This window comes from Thunnus maccoyii, chromosome 14 (genome assembly GCF_910596095.1).
Source record: "Thunnus maccoyii chromosome 14, fThuMac1.1, whole genome shotgun sequence".
NCBI lineage: Eukaryota > Metazoa > Chordata > Actinopteri > Scombriformes > Scombridae > Thunnus > Thunnus maccoyii.
The window spans coordinates 9,473,375-9,496,659 of NC_056546.1; the positions used below are offsets into that span (position 1 = coordinate 9,473,375).

Consider the following 23,285-nt stretch of genomic DNA (forward strand, 5'->3'; position numbering starts at 1 on the left):
CAAAAGAGTTGCAAAGTCGTGATGTCATGTCTGGTCTCGCCTCTATTCCACCAGCTTCTGTAACTCAATGCAGTCTCTCATTTTGCGTTTCTTTTATCTGTCTTTCTGAAAAAATTAAATGAAGCTTGTTCCTGAGGTTTACTTTCCATATTCTAAGACAACACAGCATCCACTGTAACGCTTGCTATCAGAAGATCAGTGATTTCAAATAAGTTAAACAAAGATTACTTCGTGAACAAAGAAAAAACTACATTCCCATCGTCCATATCCATAAAACTCCATAAAACACTTTATTTTAAACTCATTTTTTTCAACTTTCTAGTTGTAATTGTTGCTATCTAAACATTTCTACATCATTCACTCCTCTCTGTCTTGCTGTTAATACATGTCTGAGCTAGCCCCGACCCTTCAACCAGCTCATGGATGCACCTCCATTGTTGAGCCATGATGTTGAGCCCACAAATATCTAGGGCTTATGTGTTAAAGGCCACTAAAAAACATAAATATTGAATAAACAACGATATTAGATAGTTTTTCACAAGACTTCCATCCTTATCTAAACATATGAGCCAAGGCACATGACATATTGTAGTGAAAGGCTTTCTTCCAAGGCTGGATTTTTATTTATTACTGTAGTTACACATGATTTTTCTAACTTCTGGAGCAGAACCCAGAAGTTCTGGTTTCATTTCGTCTCTCCATTTTCTCTCTGCTGTGCCTCTTTATTCCCCCTGGCATTTTGCTCTCGGGATTGTACATAATTTAACTCAATAAAGAGTTATTGAAGGGGGGAAAAGTTCTCTGAGCTACAGAGTTTGCTAACTGTTAGTTTACAGTTTATTCAGAATTTGTCCTATATTGCCTCCTCTCTCAGACTGTAACTGTATGCAAACCATTCCTACTACTCATCCCCCTTTCCGTTTGTCCTTCCTTACAGTATAATGAAAAAGTGAAAATGCTGTTAACATAATTAAATAAACCTGAGTAATCAGTAGTCTTGGACCAGTCAATTAGAATATAAAGAGGGTTGGATGAAGGGAGGTGATGAGAGTGGGATGCTTGTGGGGGTGTTTGGGGGGTTAAGGAGGGTGTTGCCATGGCAGAAGTGGAAGAGTGTTATAACAGAGCAGAGTGAACGTGACAAGACACAGAGTGAGACGGTGGACAAAGAGATTCTGAATTTTTAAATTAACTTAAAAGATGTTTAATGTAGATCAAGCTGTGTCCTTTGTGTCTATGCATATTTCAACACATCATGCTGTGAGGGGACAGGAATAACTAAACTGCAGAGTGCAAACAACAGTAACAAACAAACCTGGAGTTCACAAGGTTATGTGCAGAATATTTGTGATTCACAATATACTTTGACCATAAAGCTTCTCCCAGCGTCCCCAGTAAGAGGTTACAGGTCTATTTAGAAGATGATCTTCAAGTGAACTTAACTGCACTCTAATAATTTAATTATCAGAGTAAGATAATATTCTAATTATTGGCTGTCATACTATACTTTTTAATCAGAGTGAATAACAGCTTGATTACATGTTAATCTTTCATATTACTCTTGGCATGTACAGTATACTGCTCTATTTTTTCTGTGCATGAACCACAAAAAAGGTCACTGAGTTAACCAAATGAAAACAGGCGTTTGAAAAAAAAAAAGTGCGTGAGAAATGGTGTTAATGGTGGAAATAATAACAACTGACGCTGAGGAAAACACATGAAATCTACCTGTTATCCTATTGTTTATTCCTGTCTGTTATTTACTTATAAACACATCCATCTGGACTTTAATTTAAATATCAAGCAGATTATGGACACTACTATTTAGGTTTGCAACAATTATTTTAATCATTGGTTATTTTATTTAATTATTTTTTAATTTTTCATTTTGGTCTATGAAAATAATGACAACTGCCTGTCGCTACCATTGCCCAGAGTAATTTCATATTTAAATGTACTCAATTGATGATAAGAAACACCCTCTGTAGCCAGCAAATATTTAATGTTTCCACATCAATACCTTCCTCCTACTGGAGAGTGTTACTGCAAGATGTTGAAGCATGAATAGAGCGCTGCCTTCCTTCAGGGGGTGTTAAACTCACCCAGCTTTTGGGATCATAAAGAAGAGATGATAACATCTTCTGCCATCTCCCCACAGGAAGAAGTTTAAAGGAGGTGAAGCTGTAGTCATATTTGTTATCCTGTTAGTTAAGTGAACTTTATCTACCAAACTCTGTTAGGGGTCCTGGTAGGGACACACAACGCTGTGCAGCAACTCGATGTTAATGGTGTCTCCAAGCAGGTCAGCTGAGGTCTGATTAAGCTTCATTTAATGGCTCAACACACCCAGTAAGCCACACACACACCGACTGAAGACAGTTTTAGCGTACAGACAGGCGAGCGGAGAAAGTGCAAGAGAGCATAATACAGAAAAACAAAATGAGAGAGAGAAGGAGTATACACAGTGTGTCACTTCATGTTTTGGTTCAGCTACTTTGATACCTCTCAGACCCCTACACACACAAACACACTGACTACTGTGCTGTTGATTTTCATCCTAAATTTGAACGCAGAAAAGCATGTAAGAACTAGTCCTCTTCAAATAATCATAAGTTAAACTTGAGCTGCAACACATTTCAAGATGTAAACACATGACTTGTGTTAAGACAGCGAGCAGCACGGGGGTCACAACCATTTAGACTTGAATGACAATGTTTTGTAGATGAGGTATGCATGAGAGGTTTTGCAGTGGGAATAAAGGAGTGATTTTTTCCACAGCTGTGCAAAGCTGTGCACTGTTCATAAATGCAAAGGTCAGGATAGACTAATTAAAAGTAAAAGAAAGCTGTTTGATTTTTGCATCACTGTATGCCATCAGGAAGAGGAGGAGAAGTAGGTTTTTCTAAACATATGTAGCTAGGTTGTATAATGCAGTAATTCAGACTAGGACTAAGGCTATCCCTGTGAGCGCAAGGGATAATTGGGAAAGGCGTGTCACAGCACTATTTTCCATGGAGCCTTTGGTTGTTTTCTGAAAGTAAATATCCTGTGAAATGTTAGCACAAAATATCAAGCGTAAACATTAAAAGATGATGTGTACAATATTGTGAGATACTGTCTGCTAATTTTAAAGTATTTGTTGATTGTCAACAGAAATGCAGATGTAATGTGCTCTAATTGTCGTCTGACTGTTCAGAGTCCTCTTGGAAACCTGTAATATGGGTTAACTCCTAAAACCTACTATTTTGCTCATATGTAGGTGTGTTAACCTTAAAACTGTGGTTTTATGGTTGTTATTTTTTTGTACAGTGGTGTTTGGTCCCTACCACCTGTTTATTTGTGCACCTGGACTGATGCACACAACAGTTTATAGGTAGTCAAGTTTTATACATTCATTGCAATATTTTATACATAACTTGTGATTGTAACATTTAAAATTGTGAATGAGAGCTCTTTGTTTTATTAGGGGAGAGCCAGATTAGTTATATATTTGCACTGTGGTGTAATTTGGAAATGTCTGTCATTCAGTCCACCGCCTTGGTCCAGACTGAAATATCTCAACAACTGTTTGATGGATTGAAGTTTGTTGCAGATTGAAGTCATGTTCCCCTCAGGATGAATTGTACTAACTTTGGTGATCCTTTAACTTTTCATCTAGCACCATCATCAGGTCAACTTTTTAATTTGTCCAAAACTTTAATTTATACTTTAAAACAGAGGACTGATGGAAGAAGCAGGTGGTCCGAGGTGGAAAAGCATGTTGGATTCTGAGGATGTTAGTCCTGACTGGCTGCAAATAGTAGAAAACACAACAAGTACCAGCTTTACCACTGTTGTTTCATCGTATTTTCATATCAGCCTGAAGGCATTATCATCACCATTGTCATTATAATTGTGACATTATCAACTTGTATCGTTATCTCTTTCCTTATCCTCTTCTCCATCACTATCCTCCTCGTTGTGTTGATATCATTACGCTGTTGGCTTTGAGTAGGCGACACGAGCCTCAGCGTTGGCCCACTGACACCGGACTGACCTCTCACAGTGACTGGAGTTACTTGCTGATGGAGGAAGCGGTGACAGGAAGGGAAAGAGAGATTCACAAAATCAGTCTTTCTCATTTCTGTGTTCGCCTCCATCTGTCAGTCTTTCTCTGTCTCTGACTTTCTGTCTCATTGTGTCTCGCTCTCTCTGCTTGGTGATGCAGGGCGGGCCAGGTCAGTGTGATTCAGGGCTGTAAGCCGGAGGAGGATTGGATCTATTTATAGTCTTGTCTGCTCTGGGCCACACTGACCCGAAGTCTCTGTCTGTTTTTCTTTCTGTCTGCCTGTCAGGCTGTCATTCATTTCTCTCATATCAGTTTGTCCTTATTTTATCATGTCTAACGCTGAGATAAGAAGACATTACCTGCAGTGTTTTGCAAGCTCTTCATCGCTGATATTCTCTCTAGCAGCTTTGTCTACAAACCGCTCACACACACAACTGTACTTATGAAAAATTCATCCTGTTTTCTTCCATTTCTTGGATTGAGGACATAAACTTTATCTCGGTCTGTTTGCCAGCTGATCCAGAGAAGAGCTTTTGTTGGCCACAGTAGCAGCGTTGCTTTATGGATGGCAATGTCGGTCAGTCGGTTCACCACTTTGGTCCAGACTGAAATATCTCAACAGCAATTTGCTTAGTTTTTGTACAGACATTCATGGTTCACAAACGATGAATCCTGATGACTTTGGTGATCCTCTGACTTTTCCTCTGTAGTGCCACCATGACTTTAGCATTTTAAAAAGTTTATTTTAGTAAAATGTCTCGACAAACTTTTGGATGGTTTTCCAAGAAATTTTGTACAGACATTCACATCCTCTTCAGGATGAATTGCACTAGGTTTTCATTTAGTGTCATCATCTGATCAAATTTTTAATTTGTCCAATACTTTGACCACTATGACCAAATACTAGCATAACTAATGACAGTCCCACCAGCCTCAGTTGAACTTTGTGTTTAGTGCTACCAAGAAAATTTTACCGTGCTGTAGTATTTAGCTCTTTTCAAACCTGCCTTGTTTAGTCTGTTTGGGCAGATCTGAACAGAGCAGTCGTATTTGGATGCGGAACAAAACAACTGTACCGAGACCCTCTGAGGAAGTGGTCTTGGTGATCCAACCTCCATCCAATTCAATCAAGGAATTTTTTCTGTGTGAAAAGAAACTGATCCAGTGAGAAAACACAACAAGGTTACCAACTCATCCACTGATTTGGACCAAAGCAAACAAATAATAGGTTTGAAAACATCCTTAGTCTTGTTTTTAAGGTTGCAACTAAACATTACTTTCATTATTGATTAATCATTTTCTCGATTAATCGATTGTTTGGTCTACAAAATGTCAGAAAATAGTGAAAATTGTTGATCATGGTTTCCCAAAGCCCAAGATGACGTCCTCAAATGCCAACAGTCCTCAACCCAAAGATATTCAGTTTACTATCATAGAGGATGAAAGAAATGAGAAAATATTCACATTTAAGAAGCTGGAATTAGAAAAATTGGAAATCTCAAGATACTTGAGCTGAAAGTAATGACTTAAGGTTCCTTTATTATGTCTGTCCAGCAGTTAAAAAACCCCAATGGTATTTAAATTCCTTTTTTTTTTTTAAATTAGGAAAAAAGCTATTTTGAGAGTGCTTCATAAATTACCTAATTAATTGGTAGCACATTCAACATCAGTTTCAGTGTATCACCATCAAATCAGTGTGAGTTTTCTTTCATTTGGGCAGAAAAGGTGTTGGAGCTTTACTCAGAGAGACCACCCAGTTTCACCCAAAGTGTCTGTTTCAGAAAATGACTCATGAAATTAGAGAATCCAGAAGTGGTCTATGTGTATTTGGGTTATTTTGTTTTGTGTGTGTATGCAGTGAGTGAAACGAGGCTGAGAGCCATGCTTTTAGTCGTGCTCACAGGGCTGTTTTCATTGACTTGACTGGAACGTTGCTAAAGGCTTCAAATGGAATCACTGGGTTATCTAATGGCTTTGCACGAATAAAGATGTGTGCACCAACACGCACAAACACACTCACTCTTCAACCACTAAAATACGCACATAGATGCACTCTAATACAATACTGTACACCACTTTAAGTCTAAATACATTCGGGACAAAAAAATGGCCTCCCATAAAAGACAACTGCATGAAAACATCTGACATGTCATCATATCTCTTCATCAGATATATCACATTATATCTCTGGCTTGTTTGTGCATGGTAATAGCATGTGAGTATCTATATGTCTTTCAGAAATGTATCCTTACCTGTTTTCCTCACCATTTTTCAATGCAGGTTATACTTTTGTACTTTTTATACTTCTCTACAATACTCTACAGTTCCAGGCAGGGTTTCCATTTATGTCTGCACAGCAGGAAAATCAATTAGCAGACTTCTGAAACTTACTTATGATGTTCAATCAATACAGTGAAGTCATGTCTGCGTATGTGTTTCCCAGTGTTACATTATTGTTGCGTGATAATGCAGTCTGCACTATCATACCTCACAACAATAACACAACTCAGTGAAGATTGATGCAGACTTGATATTAACAGTGAGTCTGCTGAGTGATTTCCGTTTCATCACTAACATCTATCTAACAGCATCCTCTTACTGTCCAGCTGCTGAAATCCAGATGAGAGAAGAGAGGAGTCGATCATCTTAAACCACACAAATATTGTCAGAGATTTTGTCATGTATTGACTTATTTGCAATAAATCATGTATCTCAGAACCTGCCGTATTGTGAAAGAAGTGTACGGTGGCGACTTTTGAACGAGCGCCTTCATGATAAACTTGTTTAAAATGGAGAAGCTCTTCTGTTTGTGCCGCTTGCATCTAATCAGCGAGTCATCTTGCTAATATCCTGCTGTGTTTGGGGAGCAGGTTGCCAGGTTGACCTCAATAAGCAGATGAAGAGCAGTACATGTCACCTGTGATCTTTGTAGACTCTGTATGGGAGGCGACTTCGGCAGAGCTGCAGACTGACACGTTATTACAAAGTCTGCCAAACCAGTGATGCCAGTGCATACTGTAGAATTATTAGCTACTTATTATTTCCACTAATAAAATCCAGTAAGAAACCATTGCCATGTCATGAAATCTTTTACATTTGTTTCAGAGTACTTGGTGTGCTATGGTCAGTCTTGTGTGGGGAAAAAAATTCCAGTTTGGTGCATTTGGAAGTAGAAGAACAAGAAGCCATGTTGCTTTACATTCAATTTATTCAACAAAATGTGCAGACAGTGTAGAGAAAAAATAAAAAACACAAGCACAAAAAACCCCCCAAAAAACAGTGTCGGCTTTTTAGTCTTGTGTTTACTCTGCGTTAAGTTTGTTGGCATTTATTGGAAAGTATTGTCTGTCTCTTTCCCTGGAGGCACAGGTTAATTGATGTACATTAGGGAGGGGGTATGGATCATTTTTCAAATAGTGGATGTGGGCTGAAAGAATCCATCCATCCATCCACCCATCCATTCATCCACTGCTCCAGTTTGTTCAGAGCTTCTAGATGAGATTGTAATAAGGGGAGGGCTGTCTGGATAAAGGAATATGATGATGTGCCACGCCGTCGGCCATCACTCAATCCAATTGGGCTAAGTGCTTCGTGTTCTTCTCTCCGAAACTGATGCTATGATATCACAACATCTCTCTGGAAAGCTGTAAAAGGGGTGTGTGTGTGTGTGTGTTTGGGTGGAGTTGGTTCAGGCAGTTTGACTCTTAAAACTCTGTCCTGTGCAAAGTCTACAAGGAAGTTGAAAGAAAAGTTACCAAGGAACTTGCACACCAGTTCTTCCTCTACACATTTGCAGACCACTACAGTAATAACGTGACCTAACTGGTTTAAAGGGTTAAAATGTTTTTACTCTGTAGTCCGAATGCGTCAACTCCAATTTTGGAGTTTAGAGAACACACTCAAAGCTTCCCACTGTACCTGTTTTTCAGATTTTCTTCAGTTGAGTCCTCACCTACAATAACTTCATTGTAACAGACATTTTAAATTTGCATTTATTATGTCATTAATAGGCAAACATGTTAAAAATTATGAAAAGCAGTTAGCTTTGGCAGAAAGGTGAGTTTATGTCACCGGCTGTTTAGGGTGAATAAACACAGACTGCACAAATAGTCCAACTGTCAAATTTGCACAAATAACACAAGAATCCACATTAAAACTAATATTTGCTTTAAATTCCAACAGAAATCACATTTATTCATCCTTTTTTGCAGTCAAAAATAATGTAATCGTTCTTTTTAAAGTTATTGTCATATTGTTTTTTTTATTGTTAGAAGGAAGAAAAGGTCATTGGGTAAATATCTGAAATGTTCCTTTTCATCTCACTGGGTGCTGGAGCGTGTCGGTGTCTGTGTTTGATTGACAGCAGCTGGCAGGCTGACCTCCGGCAACACTGGCAGGGCAACAAGTGGCAAACCAAATAAACTTGTGCTGTAGCTTACACGTCATGGGCGAACAGCATGTTGTTAGCTGTGGTATTGAAGAATGAAGACCGAACCAGCATCTAAGTAGACCGAAGTGACGTGAAGTGAGTGAAGTTTGTTTAGATGCTGTTTATTGTGCTGCAGATGAGCAGCTAAATAGCAACCAAGCCTGCAAACTGACATTAACGATGCACTTTTCCCTGTGGCTTGTTCAACAAGTAAAGGTGTAGGACAAGAGGTGTGTCCATGTTTGTTCAGTTAAGAAGGAGACTTTAGCAGGAAAGTCAATGTGGGTTGTTGTTCAGAGTCTGTGAGTCTTGTGTTGTGTAGCAGGATGCAATCAGGCTCAGTGTGACCGTCTGCTCTGCTTATGATAGGACACCACGTTACTGTTCTATGCAAATATAGTTTAAAATGAAGCAATTTGATTGGCTGTATGAAAAGAAGTTCTCCATCTATGTAGACGGAGAATGAACAGTATTCTGACATATTAATGCAGATAGAGGACGCCATCATGAAACCAAAAAATATTAAATATAAATGCTGGTGTCTGATTATTTTTTTTCTCTCAAAGGAGAACACAGGACATGATTTAAAGAGCAAATAAAATATCCATTTTATCTTCAGTCATCTTCAGCACTGACTCACATCTGTGAGAAGAGTCTTATTGGCTGTTTGTAAATCTGAACTGGTCTCAACAGTCCTAACAGTTATTTCTAACTCGTGTGTAGTCAATTAAAATGTAGGATTTAAAAGTTGGTTTATTATGATTTAGGACAAGGGGGGTCATTATTCAGTTTCTGTCTCCATCACAGCCTCTAAACTGTTCATCTACCTTTCGTATTTGACACTGATCAACGTCTGTTAAGCCGCAGTCGTTGTCTCTTGTTTCGGTTCTTTTGTATACAGTTTGTGCTTTTGAAGCCTGTACTTATCCTCTCATCTTTCTATTGCAACCCCTCTGTCAGTTTCTAGCGTTTCTAAGCAGCTAGCTGCCAAGACTTCCTGCCATCACAAGCATAATAAAGCCGTCATCTCAGGCCAGCATTGAAAATAGTCCTATTTTTCCAGGCAGATCCAAGTTCTAAGAATACAGGCAGCCAAAATAGTCCATTTATAGCTGTGAGAAGAAGGTTGTGGAATGTCTGCAGAATGCTTTGATTTCTCATCCTCTGAACACACTGGTCATATTAAAGCTTGTGTGCGTGTGTGTGTGTGTGTGTGTGAAGTCTACCCAAAAATATGGCTATAGAAGTGAACTGGAGAGGCCTACATGAACAGAGACATGCAGGATAGAAAGCTGAAGCTGATTGGCTTAGCTCGGTGGGTCAGCTATATAGATAGGGCTCTAATCCCTCCTGTGTTTACTGCGGGAGCTCGCTGGTGGTGAAAGCAACAGATTTAACAGGAAATCAGTGCACAAACCTTCACGCCTCTAATATTAGAGTGACTTTACACCCACATGTCCCACCTTTAAATCATCCACAGCCAGTGGTAAACATGGATCAGCTGTTTTTTCTTCCAATTAGATTAAACTGAGCATGCATTTACAGTGCTTATCTAGCAATGCAAGTACAACCTGTATTCTATATTCTTTTGGCCTTTTGGCAATTATGAAAGAAGTGCTCTAAAACCCAATAATCTGTATACAATATCACAGTTGAGGGATATACTAAGCATCTAGAAAGACAAATACACAAGGTGAAATTAAGGATCATCTGACCAAATTTTTTTCAGGACTGTGGGAACATGTTTAACTGACTTTAAAGCTGCGATTTCTGATTATTTTCATTGTCAATTCTAGAGCTGAAACAATGAATTGATTAATCGATTAAAGAACATTAATCTGTAACGATTTTGATAATTAGTTGTTTTAGTCATTTTACAAGCAAAAATTCCAAACATGGAAATGAGTATAAGGAAGGAGGATGTCAATAATGCTAAAACCATTTAGTGATTCCAGCTTCTCAAATGTGACGACTTTTTACTGGTTTAAATAATTTTAAATTGAATATCTTTTTTTGTTTTTAAATCTTTGTCAGACAAAAGGAGCAATTTGAAGACATCACCTAAGGCTCTGAGAAACTGCAATGAGCATTTTTTCACTTTTTAAAAAATATTTCATAAACTGACTGATTAATTGGTCAATTAGGAAATTAATTGGCAGATTAATTAATAATAAAAATACAGATAATCGTTATTTGCAGCCCTAAGTTATTCATCCCCTGATTGTTTTTCAGTTAATTGATTTAATTGTATAGTCTATAAAATGTCAGAAAAAAACAAAAATATTCCATTTTCAATCATATAAAACTAAGAAAAGTAGCAAATCCTCACATTTGAGAAGCTGTAACTGAGCGTTTGGCATTTTTATGTGCAACATTACTTTAACGATTAATCAATTACTGAAATAATTTTTTGATTAATTCTATGTTGATTGACATATAGATCCGATGAGTAATTATTTCAGCACTAATTGACATCTTCCTGCCTCGTACTCATCGTTAGAGCCTTTTATAGCTACTAAAAACAGTCCTAAATGCAGCACAATGATTCAGAAATGGCATTTTGAGGGTTTTGACCAGTACTGAGTTTTGTTGAATTTCAATTAGAATACAAGCATTTCACAGCAACTCTGAATAAATAGTTGTGAAATAAATAATTATCAAAAGGACTTTGCTGGTGTCAGTTGTCTGTTGCTGCCTCAGAGATTGCCATTGCCACATGTAAAACTGCAATTGAGTTTTCATGTTTTAAACGCTTTGTATGCACACAAGACCACATGTTACATATTTTCATGGTAGTCATGGAATAGATTTTCCACTGCCCCTCAGTGTTTGCTGTGGAGGAAGGAAGTATTTCCTATTCCTTTTCCTGCCAATGTTTTTCCAGCCAGTCGGGGGATTTCAACAAGCTCAAGCCTCTGGGTTACCTCCACCCTATTAGCGGGGTTCACTGATAACATAGAACTCAGTTAGTCTCCTCTACAGTGGTGTGCAAGTTTGGGATTTCTGGTTTTGACCATAACATCTTGTCTAGTTGTCTAATGGAGTTTACTTTCAACTCCAAGTGATTAACTGCTTCACCACCCTGAACTGTTAATGATTAGAGAAGCACTCTATTAACCACAACTATCAACCATTTGCATTAAAATTAAGTCAGTGGCCTAATTTTACTAGTCATAATCTTGTGTACTTGTGTTAATTGCTCAGTTATCTCTTGTTACATGATAAATATACACATTTTTTGAGTATGTTTTACATCAAAGTTCCTGTCTTCTCTCTTCCTGTAAAACATGTTTGATGACACCTCGTGAACTCGGGGCAAAAACGTTGTTTTCACTTCCAAAAGAATGTGGTTGAGGTCTTATTTATCCATTTCTCACTCATCCTCTTTTGTGATCTTATAAAAGGTGAGGGAGGTGTGTGTGCGGAGGCCAACAGTCCTCTGCATCCCGCATGACTGCTCCGCATTTCGATGTACTTGCAAAGTCACGTCCACTTTGTAGTGGTCCAATCAAATCTAAAGGATTTGATGTAAATTCTTCTTGTAATTGTACACCACCCACGTATTCCAGTTCCCTGGTAAATATAGAGCTGTAACTAATGATTATTTTCAGTATCAGTTAATCTGATTAGTCTTTTGGTCTTTAAAATGTCAGAAAATGTTGACCACTGTTTCCCAAAACCCAAGATGCAACCTAAAATGTCTTCTTTTGTCCTGACCAACAGTCCACAACCCAAAAATATCATAGAGGACTAAAGGGACCAGAAAATATTCACATTTAAGAAGCTGGAACCAGCTTTATTTCTTCAAAAAATGACTCAAATTGATTATCAAAATAGTTGGCAATTAATTGGCTGTCCATAGACTAATTGATTCATTTAAGAATTGTTGCAGCATAAATGCACCGCATTACTGAAGCTACAACCTTCTTTTCAGTGTGAGTTGAAGGCTTTTTTTTGAACACATAAAAATGTCACTAAGGCAGAGGCAGCGCTGCTCACAGCATTGACAGCAGCACTTTTTCTTATTGTACGTAGCCTGTAGCTAGTGTTTCAGTGTGTGCGCACTCATGTCTTCTGTTTATGCACACATGATTGCACTATGACCATGTATACTGGTACGTGCTACAGTAGGTGTGGTATCAATATTTTCGGTTATCTACAAACCATGACAGTGCCTCCCATAAGCCTCGGACGGGACAGGGGATTAGGGATGTCCAGTGTATCTCCCTCTCTGTCACGCAAACCAACCAAAAACAAACCCACACAAGCGTGTGCACCCATGTAAGCAGCCCATCTGTCCCATGAGGTCGGCATCTGGCGGGTGGCAGGGGTGTCCAGTGTGAACTTGACCTCTGACTCCCTGCAAAAGGAGATGCCATCCACTGTATGTATCTACTGTATCTGTCCTACAACCAAGCTGTCTGCCGTAAACATGCAGCTGCACAGAGGCACATGCACACGCATGAACGCCCCCCCCCCCCTCGCCATTAGAATCATTAACTGGACAATGATTATATTAAGGCCAGACCCACAAGACTAATTTCACTAAGTGCAAAAAGCTTGTGCTGGAGGGTGTGTGTGTGTGTGTGTGCGTGTGTGTGTACACAGAGTATACAAATGTCTGTCTGTCCACTTGTGCAAGCTCATACTAGTTGGCAGCCACTGTTCTGGCCTCTTAGCTACTCTGGCTTGCTCTGTGTTCCTACCTTTTTGACATCCTGTCACTGCTGTAACTGTTTTGCTTTCCCCTCTAGTAGGCTTTCATCTTGAGATTTGAGTTTGGTCGCAAGATGTCAGTTTTAGAAGAGAACTATTGTTCTGAGTGGAGTAAGAGGAGCTGAAGAGATGGGAAAGAAATTGAATTTAGGGTGTTTATCTGTTACAGCTGCACAGTTAAATGAAAATGTTTAATGAAATCACATAGTTGCTAGTACATTGGCTCCCACACTTTACCCACTTTACCACATTGTTTTTTAGTCACAAAACAATTGCAACACTTATGGTAAAAAGACATATCAAGTATTCCCGTCCACTCAAAGACATTCGGTAGAATAAAACAGGGAAACATAAAACAGGAGGAATATTTTCTAAGTGAATTGACTGTTTCTTAATGGGACGCTTACGCCCATAGGCAAAACCTATTTGGCACACGCAGGCAACCAGCCAGTAAACGTTTTGAAAATTCATGTGAGTTGGTTAATTGACAATATAACTTTGTCCAAAGCATTTCCTTTTTGAGTAAAGGCAAACAAAGTGCTCCTAAAGTTTATTTAGGCTGTTGTAGGCTATGGTCGACATTTTCACAATAGCATGGCATGTTGATAATTTTTGGCCCCTGCACTTCTGAACCCCTGGTACAGGTGTTTCTTTAAGAAAGCTTCCCAAACAGGATATCAAGTTTTAATGGTTGCAAAAGTCTTTGCTTTAAAAAAAACTCAACATATCATTCATTATTGATTATTGTATCTATTATTTATGGATTCTTGAACATCATTCTTTTAAAAAGTTGTGTAGAAAAAGTTATTTTCCAAATGCAATACTGCAAAATTGATGTTGAACAGCATGAACTGCAGTCAGATGCAGTGAATGTTTTGCTGCCCTTCTTCTTGCACAGTCGATTTCTAAGAAGTGTTTCTTTCCCTGTATTTTTACTTATTGTAGTTCTTATATTGGACAAAAACGACGTATCTTGATAGCTTCTCTTCCTAGTACTGACACTGTGTCCTTCCTGTTTCCCCTCTCTTTCCTCAGATCACCAGAAACTGGAGCGGGAGGCTAGAATCTGTCGTCTGCTCAAACACCCAAACATAGGTGAGTCATTTCCAGAGCCTACGGGCTAGTGGATCAGTGGAGCAGCTGTGTTAATTCTGAACATCAGGAAAAGATGTTTAGAAGTAGAAATTTTCAGTCACTACAACAGATTTCTTTTGTTTGGCTCAGACTTGTAGATCAGAGCGCTGAAAAGTCAGTGCCGTTGTGTAGTCACATTCATTGAAATTGGTTTTACTTCCTCATTGTTTGGGGTCTCACAGACTCCATCGCTGTGGAAAAAATAACAAATAACAACAGTAATTGCAAAAACAATACATTTTTTCCTTTAATACTTTTCTAAATCCTATAATATTATCAGACTCACAATGAACAGTAAATAAAAGGATCAAAAATCGATGCAGCAGAACCAGGACCATCGTCCTATGTAATCTGGTGCCTACATTACCCACAATGCAACTCTATCGCTGTTGGAAATTTGCGTGTGTTATGCTAGTATTGGCTAATGTAGCCAGGAGCCACTAGCCTCAAGCACAGATGAGGAGTGGTCTGCTAACCTCACTTTAAATTTTTCAAACTTGTAGCCATCAACCCAACTGAAGCTGTTCACGTTACGCAACTTGAGGCAATTTATCAGACTTTGCACAGCTTTCTCTCAACTCACAGAAGGCTTTAAATGACTTTTATTCACATATACAGTAGTACTCCCCAATACCTGTAAGCAGACTTTTGAGTTTCAGGTTGGCATTGCATTGTTCAGTATAAAATTCACTTATATTATAAAATAATATTAAGCAGTTGTCTTTTTCTGAGACATCTGTAAAATCTCTAGACAAACATCTTGACTGATCTATTCGTCCACATGGGTTCAATTGTCCAGAGTCCATCTGCCTCTTAATTAATACAAAGATATTGTCACCACTGTGTGCTTGAGTTGATTAAAAATAGAAATCTGCCTCCTATAATGGTCAAATCCAGGAGGATTTAATTTTTTTGCAGTTAATTACAGTTCAGACGAACTCTGCGTTTCAACTTTCAGTCCTCAGCAAAATGTCATTTAGAAGAGAGGACAAAACTTTGAAATAAGGAATTAACACATTAAGACCAGATGCAACATTTGCATGTATATAACACTAGATATTGTATATCACTGAAAATGTCTCAGAGAATCTGCTAATCTTTATGCTATTTATAATAAATATTACATTCAGGGATAAAGTAGGTGAAGAGGTAAATTTTTTGATTAATGACCTTCTGGTGCCAAAAAAAACAACTCAGTCAGTCTAGAAATAAGAGAAAACTCGGTTCTCTGTCTACATGTTTCTGTCTCTCTCTGACCTTTATTGGCACAATAGTGTTTTTTCATGCCTTCCTCCTGGTTGCATAGCAACAGGTGACGATTTCCACAGTACGTTTGACCGCTGACAGAGAAAAGAGACGAGGAGGCGAAAATAAATGTTACACTGAATGTGTCTGATTGATAACGTCACATCATCTAAAAGAGGCCGAGCTCATTTTGGACCAGTCATAAGATTTCATCAGTCAATTAAAATAGAATAATTTTTTAAAATGAGAGTTTGGGGGGTTCTTTATCTTTTATTCACTGAAAACATCGTATTGGTGTCCAGCTGGACAGTTGTTCAGTGTTGAGTTGACTTTTAATTAAGACTTTATTCTCATTTTTATTATTTTGGCTCTGCACTAAAGAAATCAAACCAATACTATGAAGTTGAACTGTCAAGTTTCCACATCAGATGAACACCATGTGGAAAAAAGGCAGGTTTACTCCAGATCATCTGGGTCTACAGAATTTGATTTATTGCAGATTTGTTAGAAATTTGCAGCACTGAAGTATCAACAGTGACAGGTTCTTCATCCTCCATCTTGTGGTTCTGGTCTTAAAATCTGGTTTTAAGACTTTCATTGTTTTAGTTTATGTTGTGGATATTAGTGTTTTATCAAATTTCACACAGAAAACTGAGGGCAATGTAGTATTATTCCATCACAGGAGCACTGTAAGGCTGCAGCAAACTATTATTTTCAATATCTGGCAATTAGTTTCGTCAATAATCACTTGATTGTTCAGTGTATAAAATAAAGCCCAAGTTAACATATTCAGATGACTTGTTTTGTCTGAACCAACAGTCGAAAACTCAAAGATGTTGAGTTTATTATCGATTAATTATTGACTAATTGTTTCAGCTCTAGAGTACTACCATGTATAGTGGACCATTAACAAATAGAAAAATTAACATTGTCACATATTTGCATTCAAGTCCTTTGTAGTCTTTTAGTCTGGTCTTTATCAAGTGAAACACTGTTGGATTGAGGTCAGGTGACCAACTTGGCCATCACGTCAACGCTGTGTGGCCATAAAAAACTTTCATTGTCCTGCTGTAGTTTTCTAATATTGAGGTGCTTTAAAGAGGTCTACGAGACCTGCACTGTTTACCCAATACGGATGTGACAACCCTCAATTTTAAAGCTGAAACCTCATAGTCACTGTTTCATTTTAAATCCAATGACTACTTCTTTTTTTTTTAAAGTTAGCTTTCATCCCAGTCTTGTTCAGTTTAATAATATCTCTGAACCTCTGATGATAGGCAAATCAGCCAGTTACCTGGCATGTCATGGTGTGGGACATTTGCATGGTGCAACTGGCCAGCAGCCAAAGAGGTGAAGCGACTCTGCACACCAGCACCTGCACGGTCAGCTGCTCGCACTAATATGATCAACACTCTGAACACTGTGTGTTTGTGTGAAAGTGGATTATTAACGGTCACCTGATATCCTTCTCAATATTTGTATTAGTTTAGTCAGCAGAGAGCAGACAGAAGTACTTTTCCTGAGAATTGTGTCTTCATTTGACCTTTATGTTGAAGAGTGAAAATACCGTATCAGCACTCTGCTGCATATTTTAGAGTTTGACTGCAAACCTGATGATCCTCACATTCAGCAACCTTGGAAAGAGTGAGACTGTCCTCACCGGAAAAACAGCTTTGGTCGTCTGTTCAAACAACACAACTGTTTTCAAGCAACCTTTAACACCCGTGAGAGAAATTACTGTCTTCCCTAAGTAGCAAAGGTAGAAGTAGCTTCGGGGAGTTTTGGGTTAATTGTTGGGTCAACAAAGTTTGACATCGGAGAACACGGTTGATATCCTGTCTCATAGAGTCAACATGGGTTTCTGTTTTGTTCTTTTCTCCATGTTTACTTGAAAACATGGAAAACAACATGAGAATCATAATGAACTGGAACATACATATTATGTTACTGGTTTAAAGAATATGTGTACTTATTAGCACTTAAGGACGTAGCTTACGCCCTCCAACTCAAATCATACTGAACAATGTGAAATATGTGCAGATATAAAACATAAATTTAAACAATATAAAGAAAGAGGAAAGGATATTCACATCGTGCTCCCCCCACGTTGATGTTTAAACATCAAAGTCTGTCTTCAGGTCTTGGGGATCACTCTACAATTGCCCAGCCCCCCATAAGCCTGTAAACACTGAACCCTCAGACTTGAATCGATGTAACCGGTGACATCACTGCAAGTGTTTCTAGTGCAGGAGAGTGAAAGAGCTCCAAACACTGCACTTTGTTAAACCACGCCACCTTGTTGAACTATAGTGTTTTGTTGTTGCGTTCCCTGTTCAGAAGTAAAACTGATCAGTTAGAGTCAGTCAACAAATTCAGACGACATGCACGTTAGAGCTGCAATGATTAGTCGCCAAATATTTTGATAATCGATGAATCGTTGGGTCATTTTTTAAGAAAAAATGATAAGTATTTATTTAGTCTTCTTTGATAGCAAACTGAATATCTTTGGGTTGTGGAATGTTGGTTGAGACAAAAGAAGATATTTGAGGAAGTCAACTTGGGTTTTGGGTGATATTTTATAGACCTAAGGACTAATAGGACTAATCAATTAATTGAGAAAATAATCACCAGATTAATTGATGAAAATAATCATTTGTTGCAGCCCTGGTGCACATACATAATGCCGGTGAACCATATAGATGATTATGATCAAAAAGCAAAAGGATCTTTCTGATTCCTTTCAGGTTGTGTCTATTTTTCTTTTTGTAAGATGCAAAATCCCACTTTCATTGAATCGCAACTGCATTTACTAAATATTTTGAATTATAATGAAGTATATAACACTTGACTGTCATCATACTGTATCATATCTTTTACTATTGAAATTGTGTGTGTGTGTGTGTGTGTGCGTGTGTGTAAAACCCAGACAATAGATGGTGGTCTCTTTGGAAAAGGAAGGAAATGGCAAAGTACCATTGTGGCAGAACTGCCAAGTGTCTTATCATAGTATGCAGTCCAGTGCTAGCTATACACACAGAGACACACACACACACACACACACAGAGCCAGAGCATGATAACAGTATAATAGGTATGGTTTCATCAGCCTCTTTCTTCTTCGTCCCACCTGATTCCTGCCTCTTCATCCTCCTGCTCTGCTTTTCTCTTCCTCCCTCCGTTGCTATTTCCTTATCCCATTCTCAAGGGGAGAGCTTGTCAAGTTTTCTTTTATCTCAATGTAAGTAGTCTGAAGGAAGAAGAAAGAGGCTAAAATACCACATTTTCAGACCTAATTCAAGAACTCAAGCACCTCCAACCACCTTGACACAGACTTATGGTCCATTGATGAAAGAGTAATAAACGGTCACAGAGAAATAACAACCTACTGTGCAGTAAATCAGTGCGTTTTCCTTTGAGTGTTTTTTTTTATTTATATGCTCATAAATTATGTGATGATGTTTATAGTCAACACAGCGCAGGGCTCAACACTGATGGCTGCCCAGTTGACACAGGGACACTAATTTAGACCAGCGTCGTCCTGTTTGGCAAACACTCCTTCCTGTGTGAGGAAAAATTAAAAAACACTTTCGCCCCTCTGTGTTGAATGATGTTTTCTCCTTTTGTTTTTGTGTTTCTTAAACAGAGAGAATACCAGAAAGGAAATTACCAGTATCACATCAAGTATAAATGATTAAAATATGGCAACAATTCTGTCAATTTCGCCATCCAAAAAAGCTGATTCCTTGTTGCCAACCGGCCAGGTGGCACCCAGGCTTTAGAGACCTCCTGTCAGGCTCAGAGTAGATTATTTCAGATCGGCGGGGGAAAAACTGTGCAGCTTAAAACCTTGTATCCCTGTATGACTGTGTATCACTTCACCTTGTGTATGATTGTGTGTTAGTGTGTACCTTAATAACAGCGTGGGTTTCCTGTGTGGGTGTGTGAAATTAAACTGCATTTTTTGGACTTTGTTGACTATGAACAACAATCCACATTAGCTTTCCTGCTAAAGTCTCTTACTTATCTAAACACATGAACATACGTCTTGTCCTGCATCTTAAAATCTCTTTTCTCTGTCCTTTTCCTCCTTCACGACAGTACGACTCCATGACAGTATCTCAGAGGAAGGCTTCCATTACCTTGTCTTTGACCTGTAAGTACATCACGTTAACACACACACACACAAGCACACACACGCACAGTTCACAGGTTGTAAAGGTTAGAGTATTGCTCCAGGGTGAATTGCTTCACCTAAACAGCGAGCAAATTGTTTGCCCTTTTTTTTATTTTCCATGACTGTCACCTTTCACTTCAGTATATCAGTTTTTCCACTGAGCTGCCGTGACGGAAAAAAGTCAGTCTACTCTTAAATGAAACCTTTTTTAACTAGTAAATGCACAAACTATGTTCAGTAGTGAGAGTTTTGTGTGACTGGAATTATTTGGTGGCCAATTTTTCACGTTATGCACATTTTACTCCTGTTATCAATGTCTTTGCTGCACAAATTATAAAAAAATAATGAGAACAGCTGAGTGGGGCGAGTTGCACTTTTCATACTTTAATGAAATATGAGACAGAATCTGGACTTCTCTTCAGCCTTTTGCATTGTAGTTCACAAAATATATCAATTTGTGCCATGTGTGTATTTGGTGTATATTTTCATGGCTTTGTTAGGCCCTTTTAAGAAAAACATGCATTAAATAGCACATGTTAAATATCATATTTTACATAGCAAACATGCAAAACACTTGTCTGATTCATGTTTTGCAGCTAAATTACATTTTAAATGATGTTTCTTATAATTAATTGCAGTTTATCACTTTGCTTCACTTTGATTTACTCTACCTGCTTGCATTCAACAGGATCACATTGTGTTTAGAGGAATTCAGCACATAATTAGTTACTTAATTAAATATTGCTGCATAAAGGCTCTAGTCCACAGCCTTGTCTTACAGAGCTACAGATAAACTAACAAGACATGAAAAGCAGTCTTGTAAAGGCTTTATGTTGGATCTACGAGGACATGTCACCACTAACTTCAAGCCTTTATCATCTATTATAAATTAAGACACAACAGCAGATCAAAATAGCCAAGTTTGTGTCTAGAAATGCCATTGAAAGGTGTTGTTGTGATACCGTCTGAAGCACTTATTTTCCTCATTTGCATAAAAAGCAGAAAAGTTAAATAACAAAATCTCTTCTTTGTGTTTCTATCTGCAGTGTCACTGGAGGAGAGCTGTTTGAGGACATTGTTGCTAGAGAGTATTACAGCGAGGCAGACGCCAGGTACAGTATGACATCATGCGACATGTGAACACAAGTTGTTCTCACCACACAGTATATACTTTTTCTTTGAGCATGTGACTCAGGGCTCTGTAAATTTCATTTCATGAATACATAAAGCCGTCCCTTATTCTTGAAACTTTATTTTGGGTCCGTCATCGTCAGCGTTTCCATTGCTGCACATCACCTGTCTGGATCATTCAGGCTAAACCTGAAGCGATGCTCTAGTAGATTTTTGCCATCTTGTCATGTGTTACATTACAGCTGAAACAGTTAATCCATTGAACAAGTATTAGATAGACAGAAAATTGATCTGCAAGTATTGATAATTGATTAATTGTTAGGTAATTTTTTCTTGCAAAAACGTAAAAAAGTCATTAGTTCTAGCATTTCAGTTGTTCGCACTTTTTGCTTTTTGTGTTTTGAACTGTTGGTTGAACAAAACAACACACTGGAAGACGTCACCCTTAAGGGCTTTGGGAAATTGTGACAGTTATTCCTCCTTGAGTTGTTTTTCAGAAAGTCATTTTACAGTAAAATCAACCGAAAACACAACTTGTGGTTAACCATGACGAAGAATGGAAACATTTAATATATATAAATAACAGCTATAAAATTAATCTGCAAAGCTACAGTTTCATAGTGGTGATTACACCAGATTATATGGGACAGTTATTTGTCACATTTCCTGCAATATATGTTATCTTGGTGATAATCACAAGTGAAAAATGAACCCAGCTGTGCATGAACGCATACATTTGGGATTAGTTATTTTCTGATAGTGTTCTGCACGACCAAGACTCCAGTTTGAGCCAGACAAAAATGAAGGAAAGGCAGGAGAGATACTAGGTGAAAAGTGTTGGAGACAGGGGGTAAGAGAGAGACTGTGATAAGATGTAAAATATAAAAAAAAGCGAATAAGGGCAGTAGAAAGGTAATCTGATGGGAACCATATTAGCTGTAAAAACGCGGAGTAGGAAGATAAAAACAGGGGTAGTGAAATACTGAAATTAGTGCGTGTGTCTGTAGTTTGAGGAGGTGAAGAGAGGATATGCAGAATAAAATGTGGAGTCCAGATTTAGCCTAATTTAGACACAATGTCGGGAGCTATTCTTTTGATTCTGTGTTAGAGAGAAGACGCTACTCTCCCAAAATCTGTGTCTGCACACCCTCCTGCTGCTGACCCTGACGTTACCTCTACTAATGTCAAGCTCAATTTAATTTAAAAGAAATAATAGTAATGTTAACTGCGCATCAGACCAGCAAAAGTACAGATGCTAGGGACAAATTTATATAAGATACCACCAGCCCCCTCCCCCCTTCCTCCCCTCCAAGCATCACACACACACACACACACACACACTGCTTCCTCCTCTCGCTTCCACACATTCATCCACTAAAATGCACCCAACTTTTCTCCCACATACACCATCTATCCTGCTGTCTGTGTCAGCCATGTTGGATCCACAAATAACTATTACCACAAATACAATGACACACACACTACATGGCCAAAAGTATGTGGACATTTTTAAACAGCGTTCCAGGGCTGCGACTAGCAATCATTATCTATAAAATGTTCAAAAATGGTGAAAAATTATTATTGCTGTTTCCTAAAGCCCAAGGTGACGCCCTTAAATGTCGTCTTTTGTCCCAAACAACAGTTCACAACCCAAAGATATTTAGTTTACCATCGTAGAAGACTGAAGAAGAAGAAAAGAAGAAAATATTCACATATGAGAAGCTGGAATCAGAGAATTTGGACATTTTTTCTTTAGAAAACGACTCAAAACTGATGACTAATCAATTAATTGACTAATCATTGCAGTTCTATGTCATTCCAAAACCATCGGCATCAATAGGTTGCTATAACAACCTCCTCTCCTCTGGGAAGTCTCTTCACAAGTTTTTAAAACCAGGGACTCGTTTCACAAAAGCGATTTGAGAGCGCTGCTTACATATGTTTTACAAATTCTGGCAGTGTTACATTTCATAAATAATAATGATAATGATCAACCTTATTTAGCACCTCTCATACACGAAATGCAGCTCAAAGTGCTTAACAAATTTTAAAAAAGAAGAAAAATGCAGACAATTTAAACAGTTAAAATAATATACATTCATTTAAAAAGAGGAAGGAAGCAAAATAATAAAGAGTTTATAAAAAACACTGTCATCATCTTAATTGTAATCCTGTAATATCGAGCAGTAGTGTTTATAATCAATTAAGTTTAACAGCTGCCCTCAAATTCAGAGGTGGAAAACTCTTCAGTTTGGATGCAGAGCGACAGAAAACAGCTTCACCAAATACCTGTAATTTGTCAGTCCTACTGGGCTCTCTAAAGGGTTGCAAGGATGGCCGTTATTTTGATTAGTGAAACGTGAAAAAAAAGACTGAGAGGAATCGATCTCAAGGTGCAGTTTTGGTGAA

At 38.2% G+C, this 23,285-nt stretch overlaps 1 protein-coding gene across 10 annotated transcripts in view; it reads left to right on the forward strand.

Annotated features, from left to right (window-relative positions):
• Nucleotides 1–23,285, forward strand: part of camk2g2 (calcium/calmodulin-dependent protein kinase (CaM kinase) II gamma 2) — a 79,477-nt gene that overhangs the window by 21,201 nt on the left and 34,991 nt on the right. For all 10 annotated transcript variants that reach the window (XM_042432565.1, XM_042432569.1, XM_042432570.1 and 7 more), the window contains exons 3-5: nt 14,229–14,288; nt 19,670–19,724; nt 20,792–20,857. In XM_042432565.1, the coding sequence (XP_042288499.1) occupies nt 14,229–14,288; nt 19,670–19,724; nt 20,792–20,857 (181 nt within the window). The remainder of the gene's footprint in view (nt 1–14,228; nt 14,289–19,669; nt 19,725–20,791; nt 20,858–23,285) is intronic.